At 37.0% G+C, this 26,655-nt stretch overlaps 1 protein-coding gene and 1 long non-coding RNA gene across 6 annotated transcripts in view; one reads left to right on the top strand and one right to left on the bottom strand.

The window, feature by feature from the left end:
• The window catches only part of slc24a4a (solute carrier family 24 member 4a), a 54,991-nt gene that overhangs the window by 8,108 nt on the left and 20,228 nt on the right, over window positions 1–26,655 (bottom strand). For 2 of the 5 annotated variants that reach the window (XM_081347681.1, XM_081347682.1), the window contains 11 exons: window positions 18,433–18,509; window positions 18,037–18,111; window positions 17,195–17,279; window positions 17,014–17,117; window positions 13,449–13,523; window positions 12,551–12,576; window positions 12,414–12,467; window positions 11,805–11,950; window positions 9,927–10,096; window positions 8,677–8,824; window positions 7,113–7,279 (listed from right to left, as the gene is read on the bottom strand). In XM_081347681.1, the coding sequence (XP_081203807.1) occupies window positions 7,113–7,279; window positions 8,677–8,824; window positions 9,927–10,096; window positions 11,805–11,950; window positions 12,414–12,467; window positions 12,551–12,576; window positions 13,449–13,523; window positions 17,014–17,117; window positions 17,195–17,279; window positions 18,037–18,111; window positions 18,433–18,509 (1,127 nt within the window). The remainder of the gene's footprint in view (window positions 1–7,112; window positions 7,280–8,676; window positions 8,825–9,926; window positions 10,097–11,804; window positions 11,951–12,413; window positions 12,468–12,550; window positions 12,577–13,448; window positions 13,524–17,013; window positions 17,118–17,194; window positions 17,280–18,036; window positions 18,112–18,432; window positions 18,510–26,655) is intronic. The other 3 variants (XM_081347684.1, XM_081347683.1, XM_081347685.1) reach the window with 3 other exon arrangements.
• On the top strand, window positions 22,329–23,012 carry LOC308679872. Its single transcript, XR_014028864.1, has 2 exons — window positions 22,329–22,447; window positions 22,694–23,012. It is a non-coding gene; the product is annotated as an uncharacterized lncRNA (long non-coding RNA).

Raw genomic sequence — 26,655 nt, 5'->3', positions numbered from 1 at the left:
CAACATGTTCTGCAACCCCCCTCCTGTGCTTATGGCCTGTGTGGAGGATGTGTGCAGGGCAGTGTTGGGCATGTTACTTAAAAAAAGTGTAAGGCTGGTGCCAGTATGTCTGATTGACCCCTCGATGAAACAAAAGACCCTCATGAGAATTAACACTTGAACTACCTCCTGCATATGTAACAGGGATTTCTGAGACGCAGCACACAGTGCAGTTCACACTTCACACACTATCTCCCCTTCATTCCCCCCTTCCTCCTCACCTGAAATACACTAAAAACCTATGCAATGTAAACTATAGTTGGCTATTGTCAGTCAGACCGCACGCTCCGTCCAAAGTAGCCTACACCAGAGTTCTGACCGCTACCGTCTTTTGATGCGCGAATGGACACAAAGTGGTCAAGCGTAGACTATAACTAGACGCGGCAGGCACGAATTTGACGCGCTATTCGCATCTGGTGTGAACGCACAGTTATACTTTAAAATGTAATCCCGCGCCGCATGATTCCACCTATGGGTGTTTCACACAGTATGCAGCGGTGAAATCACCGCGCGACTACGGCTTTTCTCAAGTAGTGGAAGAGTTTTGTGCAGCATTTAGGACTTCCAAAATAATCCGGCGGGCCAGATGTAACAGGGATTTCTGAGACGCAGCACACAGTGCAGTTCACACTTCACACACTATCTCCCCTTCATTCCCCCCTTCCTCCTCACCTGAAATACACTAAAAACCTATGCAATGTAAACTATGTACAATAAGTCAAGTCAAGTCAAGTCAACTTTATTTATATAGCGCTTTTCACAATACAGATTGTATCAAAGCAGCTTCACAGTATTAAATAAAATAGTACATCAGTGTATGTTTCTGGTGTAAAACATCCACGTTTGGTAATGCAGATCAATAGCACTGTTGAATCGATTAATCAAATTAAGTATCCCCAACTGAGCAAGCCAAAGGCAACAGTGGCAAGGAACCGAAAAACTCCATTAGGTGACCTAATGGAGAAAAAAAAACCTTGGGAGAACCCAGGCTCAGTCGGGGGCCAGTTCTCCTCTGGCGTTTATGAAGTAGAGACCGGATTTAACTGTAAGATTAAAATATTATATGAATGCCTGGCTGAAGAGATGCGTCTTTAATCTAGTTTTAAACTGGGAGAGCGAATCTGAGCAACGAACAGTATCAGGAAGGCTATTCCAGAGTTTTGGTGCTAAATGTGAAAATGCTCTCCCTCCTTTGGTGGATCTGGATATCCTAGGTATGACCAAAAGCCTCGAATTTAGTGATCTTAAAGAGCGCGATGGATTATAGGGCGATAGAAGATCCGTTAAATAAACTGGAGCTAAGCCGTTTAGGGCTTTATAAGTCAGTAGCAATACCTTGTAATTAATACGGAACTTTATAGGTAACCAATGTAGTGATGATAAAATTGGTGTTATATGGTCAAACTTTCTTGATCTAGTAAGAACTCTAGCGGCGGCATTTTGGACTAACTGTAGCTTGTTTATTGAGGATGCAGGACAACCAGCTAATAAAGCATTACAGTAATCTAGTCTCGAGGTCATGAATGCATGAACTAGCTTTTCTGCATCAGAAACAGATAGCATGTTACGTATCTATACATAATCTATACATAATAAGTATCTATACATGTTTGATATCATTTAAAGTGTCTCAGTGCGCCTGGTAAAATGGTCTCATTCTCCCAACCATAATGAAAAGCTAAAAGAAGTTATAAAAGATGAGAAAAGTAATGTGTCCCTTAAAGGTGTTTTCCCTCCCCCAGGTCCTCCATTCAGACTGTACCTCCTGTATGTAAAACAAGAACCTATTCAAATACAAATTCTGATCTCACAGTGTGTATCCCTGAATAGGGAGCCAAAATCTAATTATAATGACAGACCCCACCATTTGGTAAGAAAATTGAATTATCTGGGTATATAAGGAAAAGGTGCAGAAAGTTTGAGGAGTCTGTAGGTTGACTGCCCACACAAACCGTTGTGTGTAATTTTCGTTGCCAGGTAATAATTTCTACAAATTCCTCGATTCCGGAATTGTTGTTCTGTTATGATTAACTGATGATTTTATTCTTGCGAATTGGATTTGAATTATTGCTTCATTACCTGGTCAATAAATAGTAAACGTTTGATTTTATTCTGAACGACTCTGAGATTTGTTTGTTTTTTCCCAAATAAGATTAACGGATTCGTATATTGCCGCAAGCTGCGTCAGAGGTTAACGACGGTTAACAACTGATATCAGGGAGTTTTGCTGGCGACTTGGGTGGGTGGATGTGTTCCGATGTCTTCTTTTCTAATTTAATGTTACTTTAGATAAATGTACAGGCTTCACCAATTCAGAGCCAAAACCTACTAAAGTAAAACAATTGAATTAAGATCTTGAAGGGCACCCAAGGGGGCTATGAAAAAGCCTCTTTGATTGTTGTGCGTGTTCGGCAAAATCCTAGAGAATTAGCCAACTGCCTCTGCTCCTGATCTTCGGGACTGGCCACTTGTGTCGGAGACCTGGGTAAGGAACTCGGAGCGATATAGTCTTCCTGATCTAAGCGGGTAAAATACAAACAGAGTTTTAAGAGGATAATCAAATATTCATTCACGTTTTAACGATGCACAGATATCATTAAAACCCTTTTCATTTTTGGAGTCAGATGAAACGAGCTATTGTATGTGAGAAAACATATTACATTTAATCTTGTTGTATTGCGTGAAAGGAAAGACAGTAACGCGCAGAGATACCTTCCCCGTATTATTGGAGACCTCCATTGGACCAATCAGACGGGCTTACAAAAGCAATTAGTTATACCGTATATACCCGACTATAAGACAAGCTTTTTGTCCTAAAAATAGGCTGAAAAATGGGGGGTCGTCTTATATTCGCGATATAGACAAAATCACGGGGGGAAAGGGAGAAAGAACAACGGAATTAATATGAAATAGTGACTGAAACGCGACCCATTAAGACAAAACCAGCTCTCCCTTCCAAGATGTTAATCTGCACAAAAATCCTGATAATCGAGCCGTTAACTGAATTAAAACTCTGCTCCTCTCTGCCGCGCAAGACGCAGAGCGAGCGAGAGAGAGAGAGATGCGCGTGCGAGACGCAGAGCGAGCGAGAGAGAGAGAGAGAGAGAGAGAGAGAGAGAGGCAGCGCGCGCGCGAGAGAGAGAGAGAGAGAGAGAGCGAGCGAGAGAGAGAGAGAGAGAGATGCGCGCGCGAAACGCAGAGCGAGCGAGCGAGAGAGAGAGAGAGGTGCGCGCACGAGACGCAGAGCGAGAGAGAGAAAGGTGCGCGCGCGTGCTAGAAGAGAGAGAATGAATTATCACAGCAATTTTCAAATAAAATTATTTTCTGTTGAAAACTAGATTTTTTCCACAAAAATCTCTTTGTCCCAAAAATAAGTCTGGAAAATGGGGGGTCGTCTTATAGTCGGGTATATACGGTAGTTACTTCTAACAAATAGTAACTAAGTTAGTAACTGAGTTACATCATTATAAAAGTAACTAATTACCAGGGAAAGTAACTATTGCGTTATTTTTTAATAAAATGTTCAAATGTGTCAAATAACAATGTTAAATGAATGAAATGGACACCAAATAGAATAAATTATTATTATAAAACATAGTACATTAATCTACACTTTTAATGTTGCTGTGGGACAATGTGAGAGACACCTATTATAGTAATATATAGTAATATTATCTAATAGTAATATTATCATTACTATAGTGGAACAATAAAACAATAGATGGTTTAGAAATTTTAATATTTAATGCACAGACCACAACTGGCCAACAAATAAGTCTAAAAATAAATTATGCTTCTTAAGAAATTTACTAAAAATGTAATAATAATAATAATAATAATAATAATAATAATAATTATATATATATATATATATATATATATATATATATATATATATATATATATATATACATACATATACATACACACATACATATACACATACATAAGTATACATAAATATACACACACACTCTTTGTGTGTGCAAATTAAAATGATAAAACTTTCACACTGGTAGACATACTGTAACCTATACTGAAGAAGTATTTTCTTCCTCACAAAAGTAAACCGTTTAACAAGAAGTGCTCTCAATAGCCTATAATACTGAACAATGTACCAAAAATAAATAATAAAATCTAATATTTTGGGGTTTTATTTTTATAACCTACAGAGAACGTCATCATCAGAGGTTATTTAAGCCAAATTCTAGGTGTGTTTGCCGCACATGTTCACAACTGGTCAAAAAAAAATATGTTTTCTGGAAACGTTCCCTGCAGGTTATTTTTTTATTTTATTTTTATAACCATGTAAACTACTTAAAATATTGCAGATGATACCAATAGGCTACAGAGATTATTTTGATGCTGAAATGTGTCATTTATTTATAAACAAACTATATAATGCTCAAACACCCTCGGTCTCTCTCGCACAATGTCGCTCGCTCTCTCTCAGACACACTCTGTCTCTCTCGCGCCATTCGCCTCACTTTTGTCCAGCGAGAGAGCATACTCTGATGAAAACCGCTTCAGTGAGCTCAATTATAGTAACGCCTCATTTTATTGTCAGTAACGGTAACGGCGTTGTAACAGGGAAACAGTGATTTGTTTGATTACTCGTTACTGAAAAAAGATAACGCCGTTTATTTATAACATACTTTGTTTCACCGGCCTGTTTAAAATTTTGCACTGACAAACTGGCCCCTATCTTCACACAGATCTTCAACAGATCACTGAAACGGTGTGAAGTTCCCTGCTGCTTCAAACGCTCCAGTCCCCAAAAACCTAAAATCACTGAACATAATGACTACAAACCTGTCGCACTCACGCCTGTGATCATGAAGTCGTTTGAAAGACTGGTGTTAGCTTACCTGAAGAAAATCACTGGACCCCTGCAGTTTGCATACAGAAAAAAACGGGCCTTTAGATGATGCAGTCAACATGGGACAGCATTACATCCTGCAACATCTCGACAGACCTGGGACTTATGCAAGGATCTTAGGCCCTGTTTACACCTGGTATTAAGATGTGTTTCGGTCAAACGAATCACAAGTAGACAATGCTAATACAGGTGTAAATGGAGTCTAAAAAGTTGAGCTTGTCCACTTTCCACCACTTCCAAAGGTAGTCGAAAACGCATTCGACCGGATTGCTTTTTTAGTGTAGACACTCATGGGGTTGAATATATTTGAACAGCCCTCTCGCCAGCTGAGGAAGTTCAACCTGCCACTGGAGCTGCTGACACAGTTCTACCCAGCCGTCATTGAGTCTGTTCTATACACTTCTATAACTGTTTGGTTTGGTTCAGCTCCCAATTCAGACATAAGAAGACTACAAAAGTACAGTCCGGACTGCTGAGAGGTTACTGAGAGGTCCGGACTGCTGATTATTGGTGCTCCCCTGTCCACCCTCCAGGACCTGTGCCCGGTTGCATAAAGCACCTTAAGTTTTTCCCTTAAGTGTGATACTTAAGGGGCGATTTCCCCTTACCTAAGAGAATAACTTAAGGGTGTTGCATATAATCTCTTAAACGGTTCTCTTAGGTAAGGGAAACATTTAAGTGTTTCACGACAGCGATCCTGGATTCACGTTATAAAAGTCTGTTGTTGCCATAGATACGCAAAACACTTAAACGCGCGTCGCGTCTAGGACAACTGTATCACACACCGGGCGCGCACTTTCTCAGTTTATGGCCAGCAATATTGTTATGTTTAAGGACATTATGGAATTAAGATAATGTCTGTACGTTATGTTATGACTGTACTGTACAATTAAATATAATCGTTGCTATAATAAGTCTGCAGTCTGAACACTTTACCTCAGAGCATCCGTTAACTGAATGAATTGAGAATATCACCTGAAAATCCAATACACACTAATTGTAGCCTACATTTATTGAATGGTAGCCGATTTATGCACATGTAAAACATCCCACTACTGAAAACTCCAAGTTGCAAAAAAAAAAAAACGCAGTGCTAAGCAGTTGTAAACCGCAGGTAAAGAGTGGTTGCGATGTGTGACATGGTCAAGTTTGTTAGCGATGTATTGCGCAAATATTGCGCGTCGATCAAATCGGTATGCTTGCAACAATTTTTCATCCCTAAAATGGTCCAAATGGGTTCTCCCTATTCCTAAAAATTCTTCTTGGCACATAATGATCTTCAGCTGGTTCCATAAATTCAGCCATGTCGTCTTATTTTTGTCCGCGTTACTCTTAAGGTTACGATTTCCAAACCTTAAGTTAAACTTAGGGAAATGACCGTTAAGGGGTTTTATGCAACACTTAACGCTTTTTAAGGGATTATTTAAGTGAAAAAACAGCATTTAAGGGAAATTCTAAGTGTTTATGACGTTTCACTTAAAGAAAGCCTTAAGTAACACTTAAGGGTTTTTTTCTGCAACACCCTTAGGTTTAAGGGAAACATAAGGGCGAACTTAAGGGAAAATTACACTTAAGGTGCTTTATGCAACCGGGCACTGTACTCTTCCAGAGTGAGAAAGAGAGCAGGTAAGTCATCACAGACTCTATTCACCCTGGCCACCACCTGTTTGAACTGTTGCTGTCTGGACGGCGATTCAGGTCACTGGGCACTAGAACATCTAGGCACAGGAACAACTTTATCACACAGGCCATTTCCCTCTTAAACAGTTAAATGCCTCCCAAGGCATATGCCTGTAAGTGCAATACTTATCTTTGTAAACTCAGTTAATATTTATTTATATTATTCATAATTCAAAAGGAATTGAGCACACCATTCATCTTGAATCTATACTGTAAATATGTTTATGACAAAACCTAAATGAGTATTTATACTTATATATTTTTATTCTTCAATTTTATTACAATATTTCTATGATGTTGTATTTGTATGTGAGCATTGGAAGCTTCAGTACCAAGAACAATTCCTTGTGTGTGCAAGCACACTTGGCAATAAAGCTCTTTCTGATTATGATGTGTAAAGATTTTTAATATCCTGTATTAAGATTTTTTTTATGTTTAAATACTAAATTAAATTAAATAATGCAGGAAAAAGCAGTATCCAAATACAGATGCTTACATATACAAAGGAACTCACCATCCACACCATGATGTAGGAGAAGGCAGCTATCCACAACGTCGAAAGGAAGAAGGACAGCATGAAGCAGAACTCCCACCGCGGCTTGGCACAGTTGGGCACGGTGAAGTACAGCAACACCAAAATGGGCCAGGAAATGAAAAACTTCACTTTATTCAAAGCGCCCCCTACAGTCACATGGTACAACATGTCACCAATTAAGCCTCCACAAAAAAATCTAAATAAATGTTTATGTTCATGGCATTCATTTTCATTTGACCATCCTGTCCTTTTATGTATGGGGACTTTGGGGGGGGGGGGGGGGGGGGGGGATTTGTGTTTGAGAATTTGTGTGATTCTCACAACTGAGCTCTCAAAAATTAAAACTGCATTGTTCAGTCAATTCAAACCCAAAATATACTGTAAATGTGGCCACTGATAAGGCACTGATAAGGAAGTAAAGATTTCCAATTATTTGTTTTTCCATTTCCAGTGTTTACTATCACCAAAAGTGAAATGTTTTAGTTGAGTGTATACAGCATGTGTATAGTGCTCTTTCCGAATACCAGTGTTTATTTTTGTTATGATATGAATTTTTAATATACTGCAATACCGGTGTATGTCGCTTTAACAACGATCGGAATGCGGCGCAACACTGTTTGAGAGGGGTCCCTTTTCACTGTTGAACTGTGGTGATGTACAGCTGTATGTGTTACTAAGCGTGACGGTGAAGATGGATAGATTATAGTGATGGAACGGATCACAAAATAGTGTAAAAAAAATTACACTACATCCTTATGCATCGCTTTCTGCCAGGACTTTTACGTGCTTTTCCCAAACCACTGAAGTGACGTCGGTGTCCGGGTTAGCAGTAGCATGAGCCGTCAGGCAAGACGTGTTATTTAAATAAACTCCTGATGTACTTTAAAACACTTTCCAATGCCTCGTTTTATGAGTACAGAACCTATTTGTACTGTTTGGCTCGAGGTCATGGTGCAAAGGACCCTAGGTTGATTTTACTCCGAACCATCCCTTTAACAATGAAGCAACAAGTGTACTGGTGCATACAACATCAGACCAGCTGTTACAAGCGGGTTATACCTACAATCTAGAGTTCAGATTTTTCATTAAGTTTGACCTGTCTTCCGATTTCATTTTTTCTAACCACTTTACAGCACACACAAATATGTATTTTATATCTTTTCTGTAATAGAACATTTTACAATTTGCATAGTTCACACACAGACACCTAAAGTGCAGTGTTATGGAAGAACCATTTCCTTTTCACATTCAATATCCAATAATTTTTTTTTATATATATGCATTTAGTAAACTAAACGTCTGTATGAAAACAGGGAATGGCAATAAAATAATATATAAATAAAAAATAAAATAAATATAACCTGGCAGTATAAAGATATTTCTCAAAGCACACACAATCTTTAAAGTCATTTTGCTCAGTTCCACACTCTAGCGAGTTATGGTCTTTTGCCTTTGTAGAGCAGAATAGGTATACGTATTTCAGATGCCACCACATGCAGTTAAAGATCCAATGTGCTAATGTGTTAAAGTCAAACCGCCTCACCGGGCAAGCTGAAAGGAGATGACATCTCACTCTCCAGCTCCTCAGAGAGTTTCTCCTCCGCTACATTGCCATTTTCCATGGTGTCAGCTTTCTGGTCAGCCACCAGCACTGCGTCACCCCCATTGGCCGTCTTCACCAGCCGCTGCTGCTGAATGTATAAAGAGCAAAAACTGCTTCAAAGTTCACTCTTATCCACTTTCTCACAATCTCACTTTTAAATTAAGATACTTTGAAGGAATAGTTATTCCCAGCCAGTATGATGCTATTTTTCCAAAACACATATGGGTTAGAAAAAAACATCAAAATTAATAGCAGATATTTTTTTTCCAATTTCTGGGTGATCTGTCCCTTAAAAAGTTTAACTGATAACCTTCTGTGTCCACATCATTCATCCATTATCAGTTTAACACCACTCCCAGCCTCATTTCCTTCTGAACTAGCTGACATGTCTCTATCAAATTCCACAGCAGTCTTTGTAGCAGGGGTTTGAATTTCTAACACAATTCTTTGAATGCCAGCATGTGGATATTTATAGAAACAGTTTAATCAGCCTCACACCCAGAACTGGGCTACCTGATGAGAGATCTCCACAGTGCTGAGTTAACCAACAAAGACGGGTGCATAAGCTATTCAGAACTGGTTTATAATCCAGTCTCTGGGTTGCCAGAGTTACACTATTATAAACCGGATAGTGCAAACTCGTAATTCTGAAAAGATGAGCTGCATTTGAAGCCCTTATAAAATAGCTGAATACATCCATTTTACATCAGACTCATTTCGGTTGAATTTAACATAATTGAGCATTCACAACCCATTTAATTCTGTATTGTGACATTTTCCAAGTAAAAGATGTTTGAAAAAGATACAATAAGTAAGATGGACGAATTTAATGGCACAAATGTAATGTATTATGTTCCACTCATGCTGTTCTAAACCTGTATAGTTTTCTTTTTTCTGTCAAACACAAAAATCGAGGTTTTGAAGAACTGTTTTTGTCTATATAATGAAATCCAATGGGGTCCAACACAACACTTACTTTTCTTTTCCCTCCAGAATATATTTTGTGTTCTGTGATACAGGTTTCAAACATCATGAGGATGAGCAATTCTTTTTTTGTGAACTGTCCTTTTAAAATGGGCTTGAGGTACTCAGTTTCCATTACTGTGTTAAAATCACTGTAACCCAAAGACTTTTGAGGATTATTAGCTTATTTTCTCAGAGGTGTTCACTCAGCAGGTGTATTTTCTTACCTCGTTGATGATAAGTCGGCTTGCCATGCGCAGACGTGTCTTGGGTCCAAAGTGGTTGGTGATCATGACCCTGAGGCCGGCCTCTGGAAACCGGTAATGTGGAGGGCTTGAATTTATCATCTCGTCCACCATCACAACAGAGCCCCTAGAGTATGTTTTACCGGGCTTTACTGCGGACACGGAAGAAAAAAACATTTGTAAGTGGACCTACACATGGTACTCATGCCCAAAACACACAGCATGTACAATATTTGTTCACTCACTCACACACACACTCTTGCACATGTCAAACCTGCCCGAGAGACCAATAAACCAATAAATAAATAAATCCACACAACAATGGTGCACAGCATAACCACATAAACCCAAACTCTCAAAAGAAAAAAGATGTCACAAATTTCAATCTAAAGTCCTGTTTGTCAGTGAGAGACTGATTCCTGCTGGGATAGACTGTAGGCCCACCTCTGAGCCCCTCAGGATACTGTCAGAAACCATCAACACATAGAATACTGACATGAAATGAAATCTCAACCATCCTCCAGATTACAGCTGGGCATCACAGGAAGAGCTCTACTGCCAAAACACGATCAACAACAACAAACACAATGACCAAAGATATATTTAAAGGGAGGGTTTATCAAACACTCGTTTCTGCCATTCGTTGGCCAAACGGATAGTCCCATCCCAATCTCATGCCACCAAGTCTTCATTGTTGTTAGGGTGTCACAATATGTCGGTTTTGACTACCGTGTGATATTCAACCCTATAAAGCCTACTGTATCATTTGATACACACCAAGGACGATAACTTCAGTTCTAAAAATATTTCTCAATATTAAAGAATAGCAGAGTTCACTCCACAGTTATAACTATAATGGCACAGAGAAACAATATCCTTCAAATCACTTTCAGAATGATTTTATCTAGCTAATGGATGATAAAAACATTGACAGCAAATCAGAATCCATCCCACTGTAACAAGCTGAACATATCATCTTACCAAGAGATTACTGAGAGATATAGAGCCAACTTATATTTATAACCATTTTATGCTAGTAGTCTGCTATACTGTTATAAAGATTTCATTTATTTACATTAGGCTACAAGCTATCAGAATTTCATCTTTTTAGCCATATAAACATCAGGCCAATATATGAAAAGTGGTTTCGATATGACAGAGATGTTAAAAGAAATAACAGGTATAGAAGTCAAATAAAAGTCATTTTAGAAGCAGAGCAATTATTATATTTTGATCAAAGATTATGAAGACAAAGATTTTTTCTTTGGAACTACATGCTCTGATATATTGTGCACAATAAGACCAGGAACATCCTCAATTCTGATTTAATGTTGACGGTACCATATCTACATTTCACTTGCCTTTGTCCTTAAAAGATATCTTCAAAAAACCTCAAATGAACACATGAATACAAAACTTATTATAACAGGCACAGTGACAGATACCATTTTGTAAAAGAATGGAAGGATGCATCACTGGCACTGGGAATAAGACATGAAAACACACACACAGAACACTGCAGGATGAGACAGGGCAGATTTAGTAAGGCTAAACAGACAGGCTTCAGCAGTGGGGTGACAGACCGCCACGCAGCACAACGGTTAGAGCTGCACTACAGGACACCGTGCTCTGAAACAGAAAGCGCACCACAGTTATTCAGCAAGGAAGCAAAGTGTCAGCCTCTCATAAGAGATGTCAGATGGCTACACTTTCAGTAAGTGCTGTTGGCGTAGGTTTTACAAACAGAAGACATACATATAGTAGAGTGGAATTAATTTAAAGAGAACAAGATCCAACTTTTTTGCAAGCAGCAGAGGGTTAGTCGCTATCCCATGAGGAAGCCTGTCTAGTTACCCTTACCTGGGCTGAGTAACGGCCATGATGCATCATCGCAAAACTGCCCATAACATTCATTACCATCCTCCATCTCGCTGCTGACCGCGTTACCATTGACGACACCTTTGTCTTCCTTCCCCGCAAAGTAGTTTTGAATGCTAGTGTTAAACCTAAAAAAATAAAAATAAAAAACACACACACACAAACAAACTGATTTAAACAAAATCTAAACTCCAAAGGTGTGGACATGTCGAATGACCAACTTGAACCATTGCAAAATCTGCATGAGGAAATCTTTCGTCCTCACACGGAATTACCAATCCCAAGGATTCTTGTTGAAACAATTGGATTTCACCCCAAAAAAAAGAAAAAAACAACCAACAGTGACTGCACCTTAAGTCAGCTCAAAGTAGCATGTCAGTATACCAATACCAGCTAAAATTAAGGATTCAATACCTTAAATTCCGATACCACAGAGTAAGTACTTCAATAACCCACTCCTTTAGTTATTTAAACAGTTAAAAATGAATGTGTAAATTATAAATAATTAGAAAATATTTGAAGGCTCAATGGTTATTTTAATTAAAATAAAGAATCTGATGTTTAAATGAATATACAAAAAGGAGGACTCACTTCATGATGACGATGTAGCCAACATACATGAAAATCAGTACCAGACTCTCCCACCTGCAGAGAGAGAGGAGGAAGCCAATCAGATCTCTGCCTTCAACCAATCAAGATAAGGTATACTCAGACAGAGGTTCACTTACCACAAAATCTTGTCATCGTAAATAAACTGAAAGAAATATACAGTCTGTAAATAATCATTGAGTGGCAGCAGAATTTCAGTGCACATGGTTATTTTCATTATGTATTTTTTCCTGCATTTCCTTCACATATGAATAATAGTCTAAACTATATAAATATAACTTAAACATTTACTAAATAACTAAAAAATAATAGTCAAAGATTAGATCCAAACCAACCAGCCCCAAAATGAACAAAAAATAAATTAAAAAAAGTGAACAAAGATACGTTTTTGTCTTTATATATCAATATTATGTAATCAATATTAATAAATATATATTTAAGGCTTATTACAAACTATTACTGTATATAAAGCTATACAAGTTGTTCTGGAGTGCAGTAGTTCATCACATACTGTAATTCAAAATGCTTTATAGGAGTTGGCGTCACTGTTGAAATCTTTTGCTGTGATTTCCAATTAGCAAAAGCAAAAATGTATATTCTGTCATTAATTACTTACCCTCATGTCGTTCCAAACCTGTAAGACTTTTCGTCAAAAAGTTCTTCATTTATGTTCCGAAGATGAACGAAAGTCTTAAGGGTTTGGAACGATTAATTTATGACAGAATTTACATTTTTGGGTGAACTAACCCTTTAACAGCATCTTAGATAGGTGTTCTGAGTGGTTACTGGTCCATATACAAACACTCTAGCAAATGGCAGCATCACTTCCAGTTTTTTCATAAAGGCTTCGAAGCCATTGTTTAACAAGCTGAGAGCTCCTAGTATATTTGTCCTGAAAGTGTTATACATTATTGCTAATTATCAGTTTCTCTGTGGAGAAAGTTAATGTGATTTTTCCTTCCAAAACCTACTCTACTGTACCACTTAATTCACAGATCTCATTAAATTGACACTTACTACAATAAGGGCAACCACAGAAAAAATGTAGTAGGTCGAGTCTCTGAATACAGCATACTTGGTGAGATAAACAACCTAATTGGAAAAGAGAAGAGCTTTGTAAACAGAAGTCAACAAAAGCAACTATTCTTTTTGTTAAGTGTCAGGTCTACTTTACCCTCAAATTTGCCACATGCAACAACAAAAAGCCGTTTTTTTGGCCAGTTGCAAAAACTGCTAAGACTCATCTTACAAGTTAGTCATAAAATGTTTTCCTTTAAGACTGTTCATAACTTTAAGTCAGTTACATAAAAACATATACTGGTATAATTTGACACAGACTGATTACTAGTAGGGTTGCAAAGGGGCGGAAAATTTCCAGTAAATTTCCGGAAAGTTTCCGGTAAATTTCCATGGGAAGTTAAGCTGGGGAATTTTGGAAATATTCATTACCACGGCAACTGCTTGCGCGTCCACTCTGAAAGTAACTGTACACATAAGAGACAGATAGATACAGATATAGATATTTAAGGTTATTTCTATTCGTTATTTCTGTTTCTATTCGTTAGAATATTGAGATATGAACTTGTTGTCAAGTAAGCCCCGTTGCGAGCATGTGCGTCTCTCTAAACTTTCAGTGTGCTGCACTCCTCTAGTTGACTTCTGCACCTGCAAATTATAACATGTTTACACAAAATTTGTTAACACACAAGTTACTTTTCCCCTTTACTTAACATAAATTGCAAGAATATGACTAATAGTAAAGACTAGTACTAATAAATACAGTGCTATGCATAAGTTTAAACACCCATGCTAAAGTTGACTAAAAAGGTATAGCGGAGGATCTTTCCTAATTTTAGATAAGTCCCGCCCTTGATTGATTCACCAGAATGATTGACAATTAGGAGGACCAATAGTATAGGGTATCCACCCGGAAGTAAAAAGATCCTCCGCTATACCTTTAATGCCTTAATTAAAAAAATTAGGAAAAATCCAACCTTTAAGGACACCAATTTTCTTTGTGAATGAATAATGTATCGTAAATAAATAAATGTTCTTCACCCCTATGTTAAATTCCCATAGAGGCAGGCAGATTTTTATTTTTAAGTATTTTTTTTATTTATTTTTTAGGATACTATGAATCCTGATAAAGTTCCCTTGGCCTTTGGAATTAAAATAGCCCCACATCATCACATAGCCTTCACCATACCTAGAGATAATTTCCATAAGATCATCTCTCAATGCAAATCAAACTAGCTATTAGGCTAACTGAAATACAACCATGCCAATCTCTAGGTATGGTGAAGTCTATGTGATGATGTGGGGCTATTTTAATTCCAAAGGCCAAGGGAACTTTATCAGGATGTATAGTATCCTGGATCCATGAAGTAACTGGCCTTTAAAAATAAAAATCTGCCTGCCTCTATGGGAATTTAACATAGGGGTGTCCAAACTTATGCACCCTGTATTTTAAATAAGAACATTAATTTATTTACGATACATTATTTATTCACAAAGAAAATTGGTGTCCTTTAAGGTTGGATTTTTCCTTATTTTTCAAATTAAGGCATTAAGTTTAGTTTCCAAAAGATGATTTTTTTATTCCTCTTTTTAGTCAACTTTAGTATTGGTGTCTAAACTTATGCATAGCACTGTAAACATTAGGCCTAGGCTAAAGCTATTAAATAGCAGTCCCAAACTAGTTTTTGTTAATACAATGTTGGTATGAGCCACTACAGTCATTTAAAAATATAAAAAATAACACAAAGAAAAATAGTGGCATTTTGGGGTTATATGGAAACGACAGTTACCATGGTGAATACACAATATTAACAATAACTGTTAATGAAACATGGAAACTGGTGAATAGAATGAGAATCATACCTGCATTACTTTTATTTCGTGTAATTTACAACGTAACGGCGTTGCATGCTCGTAGTTTCTTTTGCACTTGATCAGTGAAGCAATACAGCGCGCGCCGCTGAATTTGCGCGTGCAATTGAGTGTGCGCTACGAGAACAGGATAACGACTGACAGGACAAGAAAGTCAGTTTTTCTGAGGTGAAAAACTTTATTTCAGCGTACACTTATGTCACTGCCTGCCTGGTAGTTCCTATTGTGCTGGGTTTTCTGAAGTAGTCATGATTCGCCTCTCATAACATAACATGCTCTAAACACGCACGCAGTGTGGAAAAGGAGGAGCGGAGGCGCGGGGAGCAAGGATCACAGCGCAAATTTGAACTATATCGATGTGATATGGTCTAATTCCATATCGCATTTAAAAAATATATCGATATATTTTTTATATCGATATCGCCCAGCCCTACCTGCATTATAAGTGTGTCACTGAAATATAGTTCTACCTCAGCGCTCAGCTGTAGACTGACATGCACTTTCCGTGAGCGGTAATTGAAAACCCGGAGTGGACTATGAGCGGAGTGATTACAGAGTGCTTAGAGTGGAGAGAGGAACGTGCTTTTGCTCCACTCCAGGCTTTGATCACATCCCCCTCAGCAGGGTGAATACACCTCGTCTTTCCTTAATTTAAGACCTATTCAAACTAAAATTAAGATATTTATTACACTATTTGAGAAATGAAAGCCTATTTACGGCCTTAAAATTATGAAAAGTGAATTTAAGACTTTAAGGACAGACTGGAACCCGCAATGACGGAAATCCGTCATGGACTTGCTGCAATTAACGGAAATCCGTCGTAGCGACGGAGAACTTTAATCCCTGCAACCCTCAACTTTGAAAATTCCCAGTTTATTCCCATAAATTCCTGTTAATTCCCTTAAATTCCCATTAATTTCCATGGAAAGTTTCCATCTTTGAAAATTCCCAGAATTTTGCAACCCTAATTACTAGGGCAGTCGCGATAACCACAATATTGTAGTATCGCGCTACTGACAAGCCAACCGCAGAGGAATGCAAGTAACCGCAGCAACCGCGATATTCGCGTTTTCCTTTTTCATAAGGCTATACTCTTCTTGTTTTGAACTTTGTGCATGTATATTGAATGTTAAAAAAGTTAATAATAATAACAAGACTGTTTTTATCATGGTGATTTGTACAGAGGCTTCGTGGATTTGCACTTAAGCCTAGCAACAAATAAATCAAAATAAATAAATAAATGGCGATAATACCGCATATTGCACTATTGAGCCACTCAAAATTACCACAAGGGAAATTCCTTCACCGCAACAGCCCTACTGATTACCCCTAACTAACTTCTAGTTGGTCAAACAAGTTTTTAATGGTCTTAACATAATAGCTGTGTTTATGCAACTGGCCCCAGGCCTTAGTTTTTCTCAAAAGAAAAAAACATCACAGCAGTGTACTTTAAAAAGGTCTTTCTTAGACCTCACAAAAGTAACCATAGTATCTTAAACCCATTGATTTATTTTTAAACATTCGCTTTCAAAAATTCCACTCTTTGAAATGAGAATGAGAGAGAGAGAAAACAACAGCAAGTCTGGAGAGTAATTTTCACATTGCAATGCTCAGATGAAAACATGAAAAGGTCAAGAGTTGCAGCAGTTCTGAAGGAGGGAAGCTGTAATACAGAGCTCAGAAAACTGCTCACCTGCCCCGCAAAAATCCCACACACGCCGATGATGCACAGGATGTTGAACACAGCTGAGCCCACTATGGTACCCACACCCACATCTCCATGTGTAATGAACACACCTGCAGAAAACAAGAGGGTTCTAATCCACAGCAACTGTCAACACATGACTAATGCATAAGCTGTACGTGTGGCTCACCAATTATAGAGGCAAACAGCTCTGGGGCGGAGCTTCCAGCTGCCATGAAGGTCGCTCCTGCTACATCTTCACTCAGGTGCAGTTTCTAATGGATGGGAGGAACATACAAATTCACGCAGAGGATGTGCGAAGGCCATAATTAAAAGGTCTAAATAGACTCTAGAGATGTGCAAAACTGTCAGTGGGTTGCACGAACAATTCCTTTTAGAGTTGCTAGTCATTCACTCTAAAAGGAGATTTTTACTTTCTTTGATTAATAAAAAGTTCAAAAGAACTATGATATGTAAAAATGTCAGTCTTTATGAGTCCATAAAAATTCTTCAAAAATTACACTGTTTACTACAAAAATAACAGGTTCCAAACTACATGAAGGGAGTAAATAAATGCCACACATTTCTTTTTTTTTTGGTAAACTATTCCTTTAAGGAACACTGTAAAATTAGGCTGGTTTTAGGGTCATGTCACTGATCAGACATATTTCTTGAAACTAAATGGATATTTTGAAACTAAATGCAGAGTAATTGACATTCAACAAATAAAACCGCTAAATAACTATAATCTTTAATAACAGATTTTAGAGGATTACGCATGAGAAGTTGTATAGTAATTTGTCTTGAAATTTATTGTCAAAGACAGTGATTTTTTTACAAAGGCGATGCTTTGATGGCTAAAGTACAGCACGCAGTCAACATGCAAAAAAACACAAACCAACCATCCTGACTTACACCTAATAGAGTTGCATATTAGTATAACCTTAACTACCATTCGACATTAAAGGATGATGTGGGGAATTCTGGGTTTAGAAGAACAGCTCATTGTTACCGCTGTACATTTATTCTTACCTCACAGATCTTCTCTAAAGAGGTCACAAAGTAGTCATCACAGACAATAGCAAGGGCCAGAAACATATATAAAGCCTGAAATGGAAATCAGAAACCACAATAAACCCATTAAAGAAAGACAAGAATGAGATGCACCATAATGGGGTTGATGTGCAGAAATAATTAAAGCGGTGTCTAAGTGATCTTCTGTTCTACAAGCAGTTGCTGACAGGGTGGCCTCAGTGCTGTGAACTCATAGTGGCAAACTCATGACCAGTCACAAATGACAAAAAAAGCTGACAAACTATTTATAATTGTCATAAAATTGTCAGACATGCACCATTTATCCTGGATGACAAGGTCAACTGGTGAGCAAGGCTAGATGTTGATTGACGTGCACACACAAAGTTTGCCTACCGCAAATATGTGTAGCAGAACAGCTCCTTGTGTACGCTGTCTGTTGGTGAATACATCCATGGGGAACTCGAGGATGGCTGCATTGGAAATAAGAAAGAAAGAGTCACTTTGGCACAAGTTGTCACTTTCCATGAAATGATGGTACAGTCCAAAGAACGATTGGAATGTGTGAGCAACAGAATATAAATTATGCCTACAGGGACATACTACATAATCATAAAACAAGAAAAATGCATTGTATGTAGTACACATGGTCACCAGTGCATGGGACTGCATTTATTATTTCACACACTGACACACCACAGCCATGGGAAAAAGCTAAATTTAGAAATAGGAACGAAAATTACTGATAGATGATAGCACGTAAGCAGTATAGTAAGCTCAGAGACTATTCAGTGATGCATCCAGTATTGAGCTTTGCTAGCGGGATGCCTCGCTTGCTACACCTAGTACTCTTGGATCTGGGTGGGTTGAATATGGATTTACACACCCAATATACCAGTCTCTAGAAAAATATCATAGTTGTAGTGTAGTTAAAATGTAAATTAAAAAAGCAAATACATTTTTAAAAATTTGCCTGACACATGGGGTCACTTCCCCTATGAAACATCCATTTGCAGTGAAATTTCTCTAATGCTTTGAATTTTGAATTGCAACAAAAGAGAACCAATAAATAAAGGGCTTATATAATATTATAAGTTTTCTCACTTATCATGAGATACATTCTTGCAGTGAAATTTGTCTAAAGTAAAAATGCGTCCAATAAATAAACTAAACTATAACAGACAAGGTAATTAAGCAGTTAACACTAATCCAGTGGTTTTCAAAGTGTGGGGCGTGAAAAAAAAAAACCCAGCCGTTGCAACAGCATTCAAGTGCGTGAATAACGCTCTGCCTTTATAAAGCGCCATCGAACGGCAATTGCACTGAATTGTTCTTCTTCAGACCGTTGACTTGTCACCATTAAAACAAGCTCAACACAGAAGTTGCTCGCCATAGAAAAGCTCCACTTCAGCGGACAAATCACAAGCTGCTATTGAATTATTGCTATTGCTATTGTGAATGCGCCACTCTGCAGATGTTCCTCCGTTCCGGTGAGATGAACAAGAAGCTGAGCTCGTGACATGAGGCGCTGTCAAAAGCTGTTATATATTGGCACTTTTATATATTGTTCATCCAAAGCATCACTGAAATATTTAAATGTTTTTGTTTATTTAAATTAAAAGTTAACTTCTGTTCTATTATTTTCTCTTACTGTTATATGAATTAATGACATTACAAAGTGAAACTAGATTTTTTTTTTTTTATGTTTAAAGGGGGGCGCAGCCAAAAAAAAGTTTGAGAACCACTACACTAGTCTAACAATAACACAAGTCTTATGGCTATACTTTTGAAACCTTAAATTATTTTTATATTTATTGTATTTATTGCCTGGATCTGTGTATTTACATTGTGAGTGCCTCACTGTAACCATGCTTTTTATGTTTGACAAGAACAAAGGGACAAGTCCAAAATCATTTACTGTGATAATCAGCATTTTGCCACAAATGCAGAAGACAGAGCTTAAATCCATATTGAACCCAGGACATTCCTTTAAATCTGGTTTATATGCCTCCAAAGCCTGTTAGAGCAAAATCACTAAACATCAAAACCTCACAAACACATGGCTGGGTAGGTCACACGTCAGTACATTCTGTCATGGCAGCCCTGTTTGTGACCCGGGCAGCCCTGTAGGTCAAAAAATTCCCAATGGTACAAGATGCTCACTGTCAGGGCCACACTACCAAAAAAAACCCTTGCATAATTAAATCAACATCATGCCATAATCTATACAGGCAGCTGCCACTCTAAAGCAAATGAAATCTCTTCAGTACTTTTGGTCTACTGATGGGGACAACCATTTGACAACCACAAGTTGCCACGATGATGCTACGGTGTTGTGAGTGGTTGCTGGATATTGCCAAGTAGGGCTGGGTATCATTCAAAAAACATTTGGTATCGATACCTTGACTCCGATACCGGTTCAGTTCCTGAATGATAGTTTACTTTAACAAGATTATACATCGCATATAACCTAAAAAAAAATTATTGCCTAAAATTCACACATTTAACTACTAAATCTGATGTTCACAAAGTGTTAGAGAATCTGGAGGAGAGTTTTTGGGAAGATCCGTTTTATTTGCAAATTGCTCCGAATGTACTAAAGTTTCATGAATGAGGACCATTGTATGGACAAAAATGTCAACTTTTTTATAAAATAAAAAAATAAAATAAAATTTAGAAATGTTATCCAAATACATTTTCTGAAAACTACATGAGTGGTTCTTGGGGATGGGAAGCCTCCATGATATTCTGGGTCATTTATAGGCCCAGCGTTTTGCAGGATTTTTTTCACATAGCAGCAAAATAGACTAACTGTCATTTAAGGTCATACAGACTTAAGAAATATGAAAAAATAAAACTGTAAAATGTCCACTTACAATCGAAACAAAACATTGTGCTTTTGTAAAATAAAGAAAATAAACAGGGTATGATTTCTGATTTCTCTCCGTGAATGTTTTTTTTGGAGCACGTCTCTAAACTTAAAACTCAGAGAATACCATTCACACATACATGAGCAATATATGTTTATAAACATTTTTCTTCTTTTAAATGATCTAATTCAAAACGAAAACAAATATTCTCTGTATATGTAATCTGTATGAAAAGAGAGAGATGTCAGTCGTTCTCATGGCAACTCATTATCTGCTAATGTGAACACGCCTACGGAGAGCGCACGCTATTGAAACGCAAATGATCCGAGGCGATCCTTGAAAACCTGTAAACGGCCACATCAACTCGATAAAACTCATCAAGTTTTGCTATGAGGAATAATAATAGCATAATAGAAATATAATCCTGGAAAAATTAACCTCAGAAGAGCTGGTTTCAGTTTCATTTCGAGGAGCAACGGATCCAGCTGAGGATTGTGAATAGTAAGTTCCTTATTCTTAAGTGCTTTGTTCTAATCGCGATATGGAATAGTGTCTGTAAAACGCAAACAGACTGTTTAAATATGAATCACGTGTCTACGGGTGAATGAATGGCACAGATGCGCACTGTTGTTTACTATAGGCACTTACATTAATAAACATGCTATTTTTACATCTACTAGTTTAGCTTTTCCCAAACTAAATTGCTATACTGAGATGAGTAAAAATCGACTGAAATATGTTGAAATAACATGTCTAAAGCAACGTATTAAACTGCAAATTAACATTTATATGCCCTATATTAATATATCATAAAAACAATGTTACAGACGAAATTTGAATGTTTAGACAAGATTTCGTTGACTAGTTTTGGATAGATTATAAAGTTTTTACTGTAAAATAGACTACTACCACATCAAACAATTTCTGCTCATATGTTAATACATAGTATAGGATGTTTTGTCAAAAAAAAAATTAGATATTGAATTATCAACAAAGATGTTATTATAATGTTTGTTCCAATGTACACTGTAAAAAATTATTCTGTGGCTTAGTAAATATTACAGAAATTTTTAACTTTATTAACTTAATAAAATCTCTGTATATCGTTTACTTGATTGTTTGAGTTAAACATACCAAAATAATGGAGTAAAAATCCAACAGTTAATTTTATCTAAAATTTACAGATATATTTAAGTTTTTTTCAATAAAATAATTTAGTATTTGACTAACCAATTATTTCTTTATAATATACTTAATATATATGTGAAATTTCTATCAAAATATTTGAGAATGTTTAATTAAACTGATCTGTTTCAAGAAACAAAAAAATTACTTAATTCAAATCAATATTATTAATATATTTAACACGCTCTTAAAATTGAGTAAGTTTACTCAATTAAAACAATGCCCCCCTCCCCCACCCTCTGACGTGACGAAAACTCGACGGTTGGAGTGAGCGTGGCTGTTTGAACTCTCCAGTCAAGAACAACAGCTCTCTTCTCAGCGTCGCAGATTTGGTGCATTTTCACTGTGAAATTCAGGTTGGTGTATGTTTTATTTTATCTATAAAATCATTACTGTGCTTTAAATCATATTTAATGCAAAACAACATAGCCTACAGAGGCGTAATTCGACACCTAAACGAGACGAGAGCCGCGTTTGTCTTTTTGCGTGATTGAAACGCTTTGCATAAACACATGACTGACTTTCATAATGATAATGAATATAATTATTATCATTTGGATGATAAAATGTCCTCAGAACTATCACTTTTTGTTTATTGGCAGGTTATGTCAGTCGCTCGCAGTATATTTCGGCTGTGCCTCAGACAGTGACTGTGAGTGAAATGCAAGACGGCGGTATGAAGTTCAAAGTTCACCCGCAGAGCGCGAGTCTGTCTCCGGCACGAGGACCAGCGCAGATTCGGTGGATATTGGATAACAGAGTGGTTGATTACACTTGAATTTGGCTACCTGAATGTTTAAATATTTCATTTTTACTTGTTAAATAAGTTTAAATGCAGGCAATATTGTATACATGAAAAAACAGTCTAAAATGTGCTGTATTGCTGTACTCATTGAAAATAAAGGCCAATGTAATGTATAATGGTGGTTGTCTGGAGTACTATTTTTACAAAGGTTTAGAGAAAATAAAAAAGTTAATATTACTCATTAATAAAAACAGTTAATATTACTCATAAATATTGTTTTTTTAATGTTTAAATGTTAAATTATTTCTACTCAATTTTATTTGTTAATGTACCAGATGCAGTTACTCAGATTTACTTAATTTTTTTACTTGCATTTACTCAATTCATACAGTATATTTCATTGATTTCACAGCTTTAAAATTTACTCAATTTTTTTGAGTGTAAAAATGTTTCACCAATAAAATTGAGTAAATAATAGTTAAACTTTTTACAGTGTATATTCAAACTAATGACTCCTTAACTTTGAAATACGCATGATAAAATGTATGCTTTTTACATTTTTTCAAGATGTTTTTCCAACTCTAACTTTGAACCCATTCTGTAGAATGGCCCTATATATATTTGGATTATAACTATATGATTGATTGATTGATTGATTGATTGATTGATTCACGCATACCTGACTGAAAGGTCATTGTCTTTTCAGGTGTGAATCACAGCATTATTCATGATCATTCACACCCCCACGCATATTGCCTTTCCAAACAAAGCGTCTTACAAAATTTACATCAATGCATTGTTTTATGTGAATGAATAGGCAGGATGATATTCACATAATTTTGAAGCAAAAACTCAAGGCGACACCATCCATTAGTCAAAAGTCTTGTGGACACATATTTAGTAGGCTGTGTTTTGTGACCTTCTTTCAGAAACTTTTTTGTTTGTTTGTTTTTTCAATAACCATGCATAAACATTATTCTCTCAAAAATACAAACATGTTGCTCACATATGGTAGCCCTGTTGTGCTGAATAGAATGTAATGACACCTTTGCCATTAATATGTTTATAAGCAACTGAAAAAAGCACAAATGTCAGGGCATGTCAAAACATCAAGGATCCCAAAAACACCTTAGGTGTTACCCTAAGGGGTAATGCAAGACAGACTTTTCCACCCATATTATCCTTCAAAGCAAACACCAGTGATGAAAGCGTCTGCTGTGAAAATGCATCAAAAACGGCTTAAATCTTCAACTGCCAACTCATTTTTCAGTCTGAAGAGCTCATTAAAACACAAGGAACTAACAGCTCTTCCCATTAAGAAGTAATCTACCATAAATGACAGCAATAGCGGCGTGATGTTTTATCACAAGCACCATCATCGCTTCCATTGTAGTTATCTGAAGGGTTGAGAAAAACGAACGAAATCCCAATGTTTTATCCATCAAGTCATTGGAGCCCTGATCACATTTCCCTTCCCACAGCTTGCCCCTCCCATATCACGAGAAGGAGAGGACACCCTCAAGGTCGTCTCTTGAGAAAACCCACAGAGCACATGCAGACATACAGAGTATCATGCACAGCCTACCAGAAACAAAATACACATACACTCAAGACATTCACAGCAGCCACATCCAAGAGAACTGAACTGCTCGGTGCTACAGAATACATTATACTTGCATATAGTAGCTACATTATATTTTCAAGCCAAAGGGTTATATGCAAAAAAAAAGTGACCCGTGAGTGCACATGCAAAAGTTGCCACCATAATGCTACGGTGTTGTGGGTGGTTGCTAAGCAGTTGCTAGGGCATTCTGGGTGGATGTGAAGCCATTGATAGGTGGACCCAAATCAAACATAGGCGTTAGGCGTTTTAGCAATTGCACCATTTCGCCCATCAAGCAAAACTCATTTAGAAAAGTAACAGCAGTTTCATAAATTTGTGTTACTAAAACAATTAAAGTCAATGGGGTCCAAAACATTGAACCTCAATGACATGTCATTGTACAGACAAAAAATAAAATAAAACAAGTACACACACACAAAAAATACACATTATGTTCCCAGTTTAAATTATACAGTATAGCCTACTTGAATAGTGTATCAATTGGGACACAAGTCTTCTGAAGAAGCATAATATATAAACAGCTTTATATGATAAACAGATTTAATAGGCTTTTATTCATATATAAAAACAAATCAATCAACATAGAGCTTATCAAATATTGCAAACACAGAAGGTCAACCATGCTTGCTTGACACGCGAGAACAAATAAGGTTTAGGGAAAACGAATATCAATTAGATTGAATATGATTAAATATCAGCGGATCTGAATGATGAAGCAACCATTTTCCATAGGTGCTTCATGTGGTATTCAGCAGGACCTGCTGCTGACAGTGTAAGTTGTTTTTATCCAGGTTGATGCACTTGTGTGAAGCATCACTATCTCTTGCAGGTAAATCTATTAAAAGTCCTTAGGAGCTCTGGCATGCTGCATCCATTATTAATGAAAGTACCAATAAAAACAATCTCTCCCTGTCTCTGTGGACATCATGACAGTGCTTTCAGGTGGAGGTTTTGTCAGTGTCTCCAAACAAATGGTGTACAGAATAAAGTACAAACATGTACAGTATGCATGTGCTCTGGGTTTGTATCTGCTATACAAACAGCATATAGGATGAGCTACTGTGGAGAAGCATCTCAGGTAGAGAGACCATATGTGCTTCTCTCCCATCAACTGATGACCTTTTCCATCAACGTCTGTCCTGATGTGAACACACATGGCAGGATCAGCGCCTCGCAGTTGCACATACTGTGCTGAGCTGGAGGTGTGTGTGGTTGTCAGAGTGGCATGTTAAAGTCGCTGCCTTATGCAAGAAATCTTAGGATGTGTTCAGAATGGCATATACTACATACTGCTATATAGTAACAGAGCAACATGTCTACTATTACAATAAAAAAAATAAAAAAATCATATTAGTCTCTAATGAAAATGATCACGATGAATGTCAAATCTATATTTCTTTCAAGTTTAAAGGCGGATTTTGCAACTAAGTGAAAGTTGTAGAAACCAGATCAATAATTGTGGTTTTAAACTACTCTTTATTGTCAGAACATGACAAACGCTTCATGTTTTTGAATGCTGTAACCTTTTTCAGTCATTTTTCCTTAAAATAAATATCTTAATAGAAAAATAAATTTCTTAGTTTCTGCATGTGGGTGATAGCGTTTCAAATCATGAAACAGGTTTATGTTGCCTGACTTTGATGGCACGTATCTTCGGCACAGTTTGCAGTGCTGGCTGTATGTAATATTATTACACGTTGTCACTTAGAACAGAGATTAAATTTGACCGTAGCTTGAGTTGACAGTAGTAGTTTGAGTTAGGATGCAATGTAAATTTATGCTCATTAACAAAAACAGTAGGACTGTCACAGTTCCTTGATTAAATTTGAGTACTCGATTTAAAAAAAATCCTCGATTGCAATTTACCAGTGTCGAACCATCAAAATACAGCAAGTAACACTCCACAGGTGAGAATTCATGAAATGCATTATTAGACTTTCTAAGGCTGCATAATGTATTAAAACCATACCATAGAATAGTGCCATTGTAAATCAACAAAGGCTTCGATTCAGTTAAATAAATATACTGTTCACTCTGTTTTACAGTGAATAAAAGCCTAAATTCAATCTGTTCATCATATAAAGTGATCGTGTCTCCTCAGAAAATTTTGGACTAAACAATTTTTGTGATTCCTTTTATTTATTTATTAAATGATAAACATCTTGCAGATTCTGCAAGAGGGTGCAAACTTATGC

Source organism: Scardinius erythrophthalmus (genome assembly GCF_964197995.2).
Source record: "Scardinius erythrophthalmus genome assembly, chromosome: 19".
Lineage (NCBI taxonomy): Eukaryota > Metazoa > Chordata > Actinopteri > Cypriniformes > Leuciscidae > Scardinius > Scardinius erythrophthalmus.
This window is presented reverse-complemented; position numbering and strand designations above follow the sequence as displayed.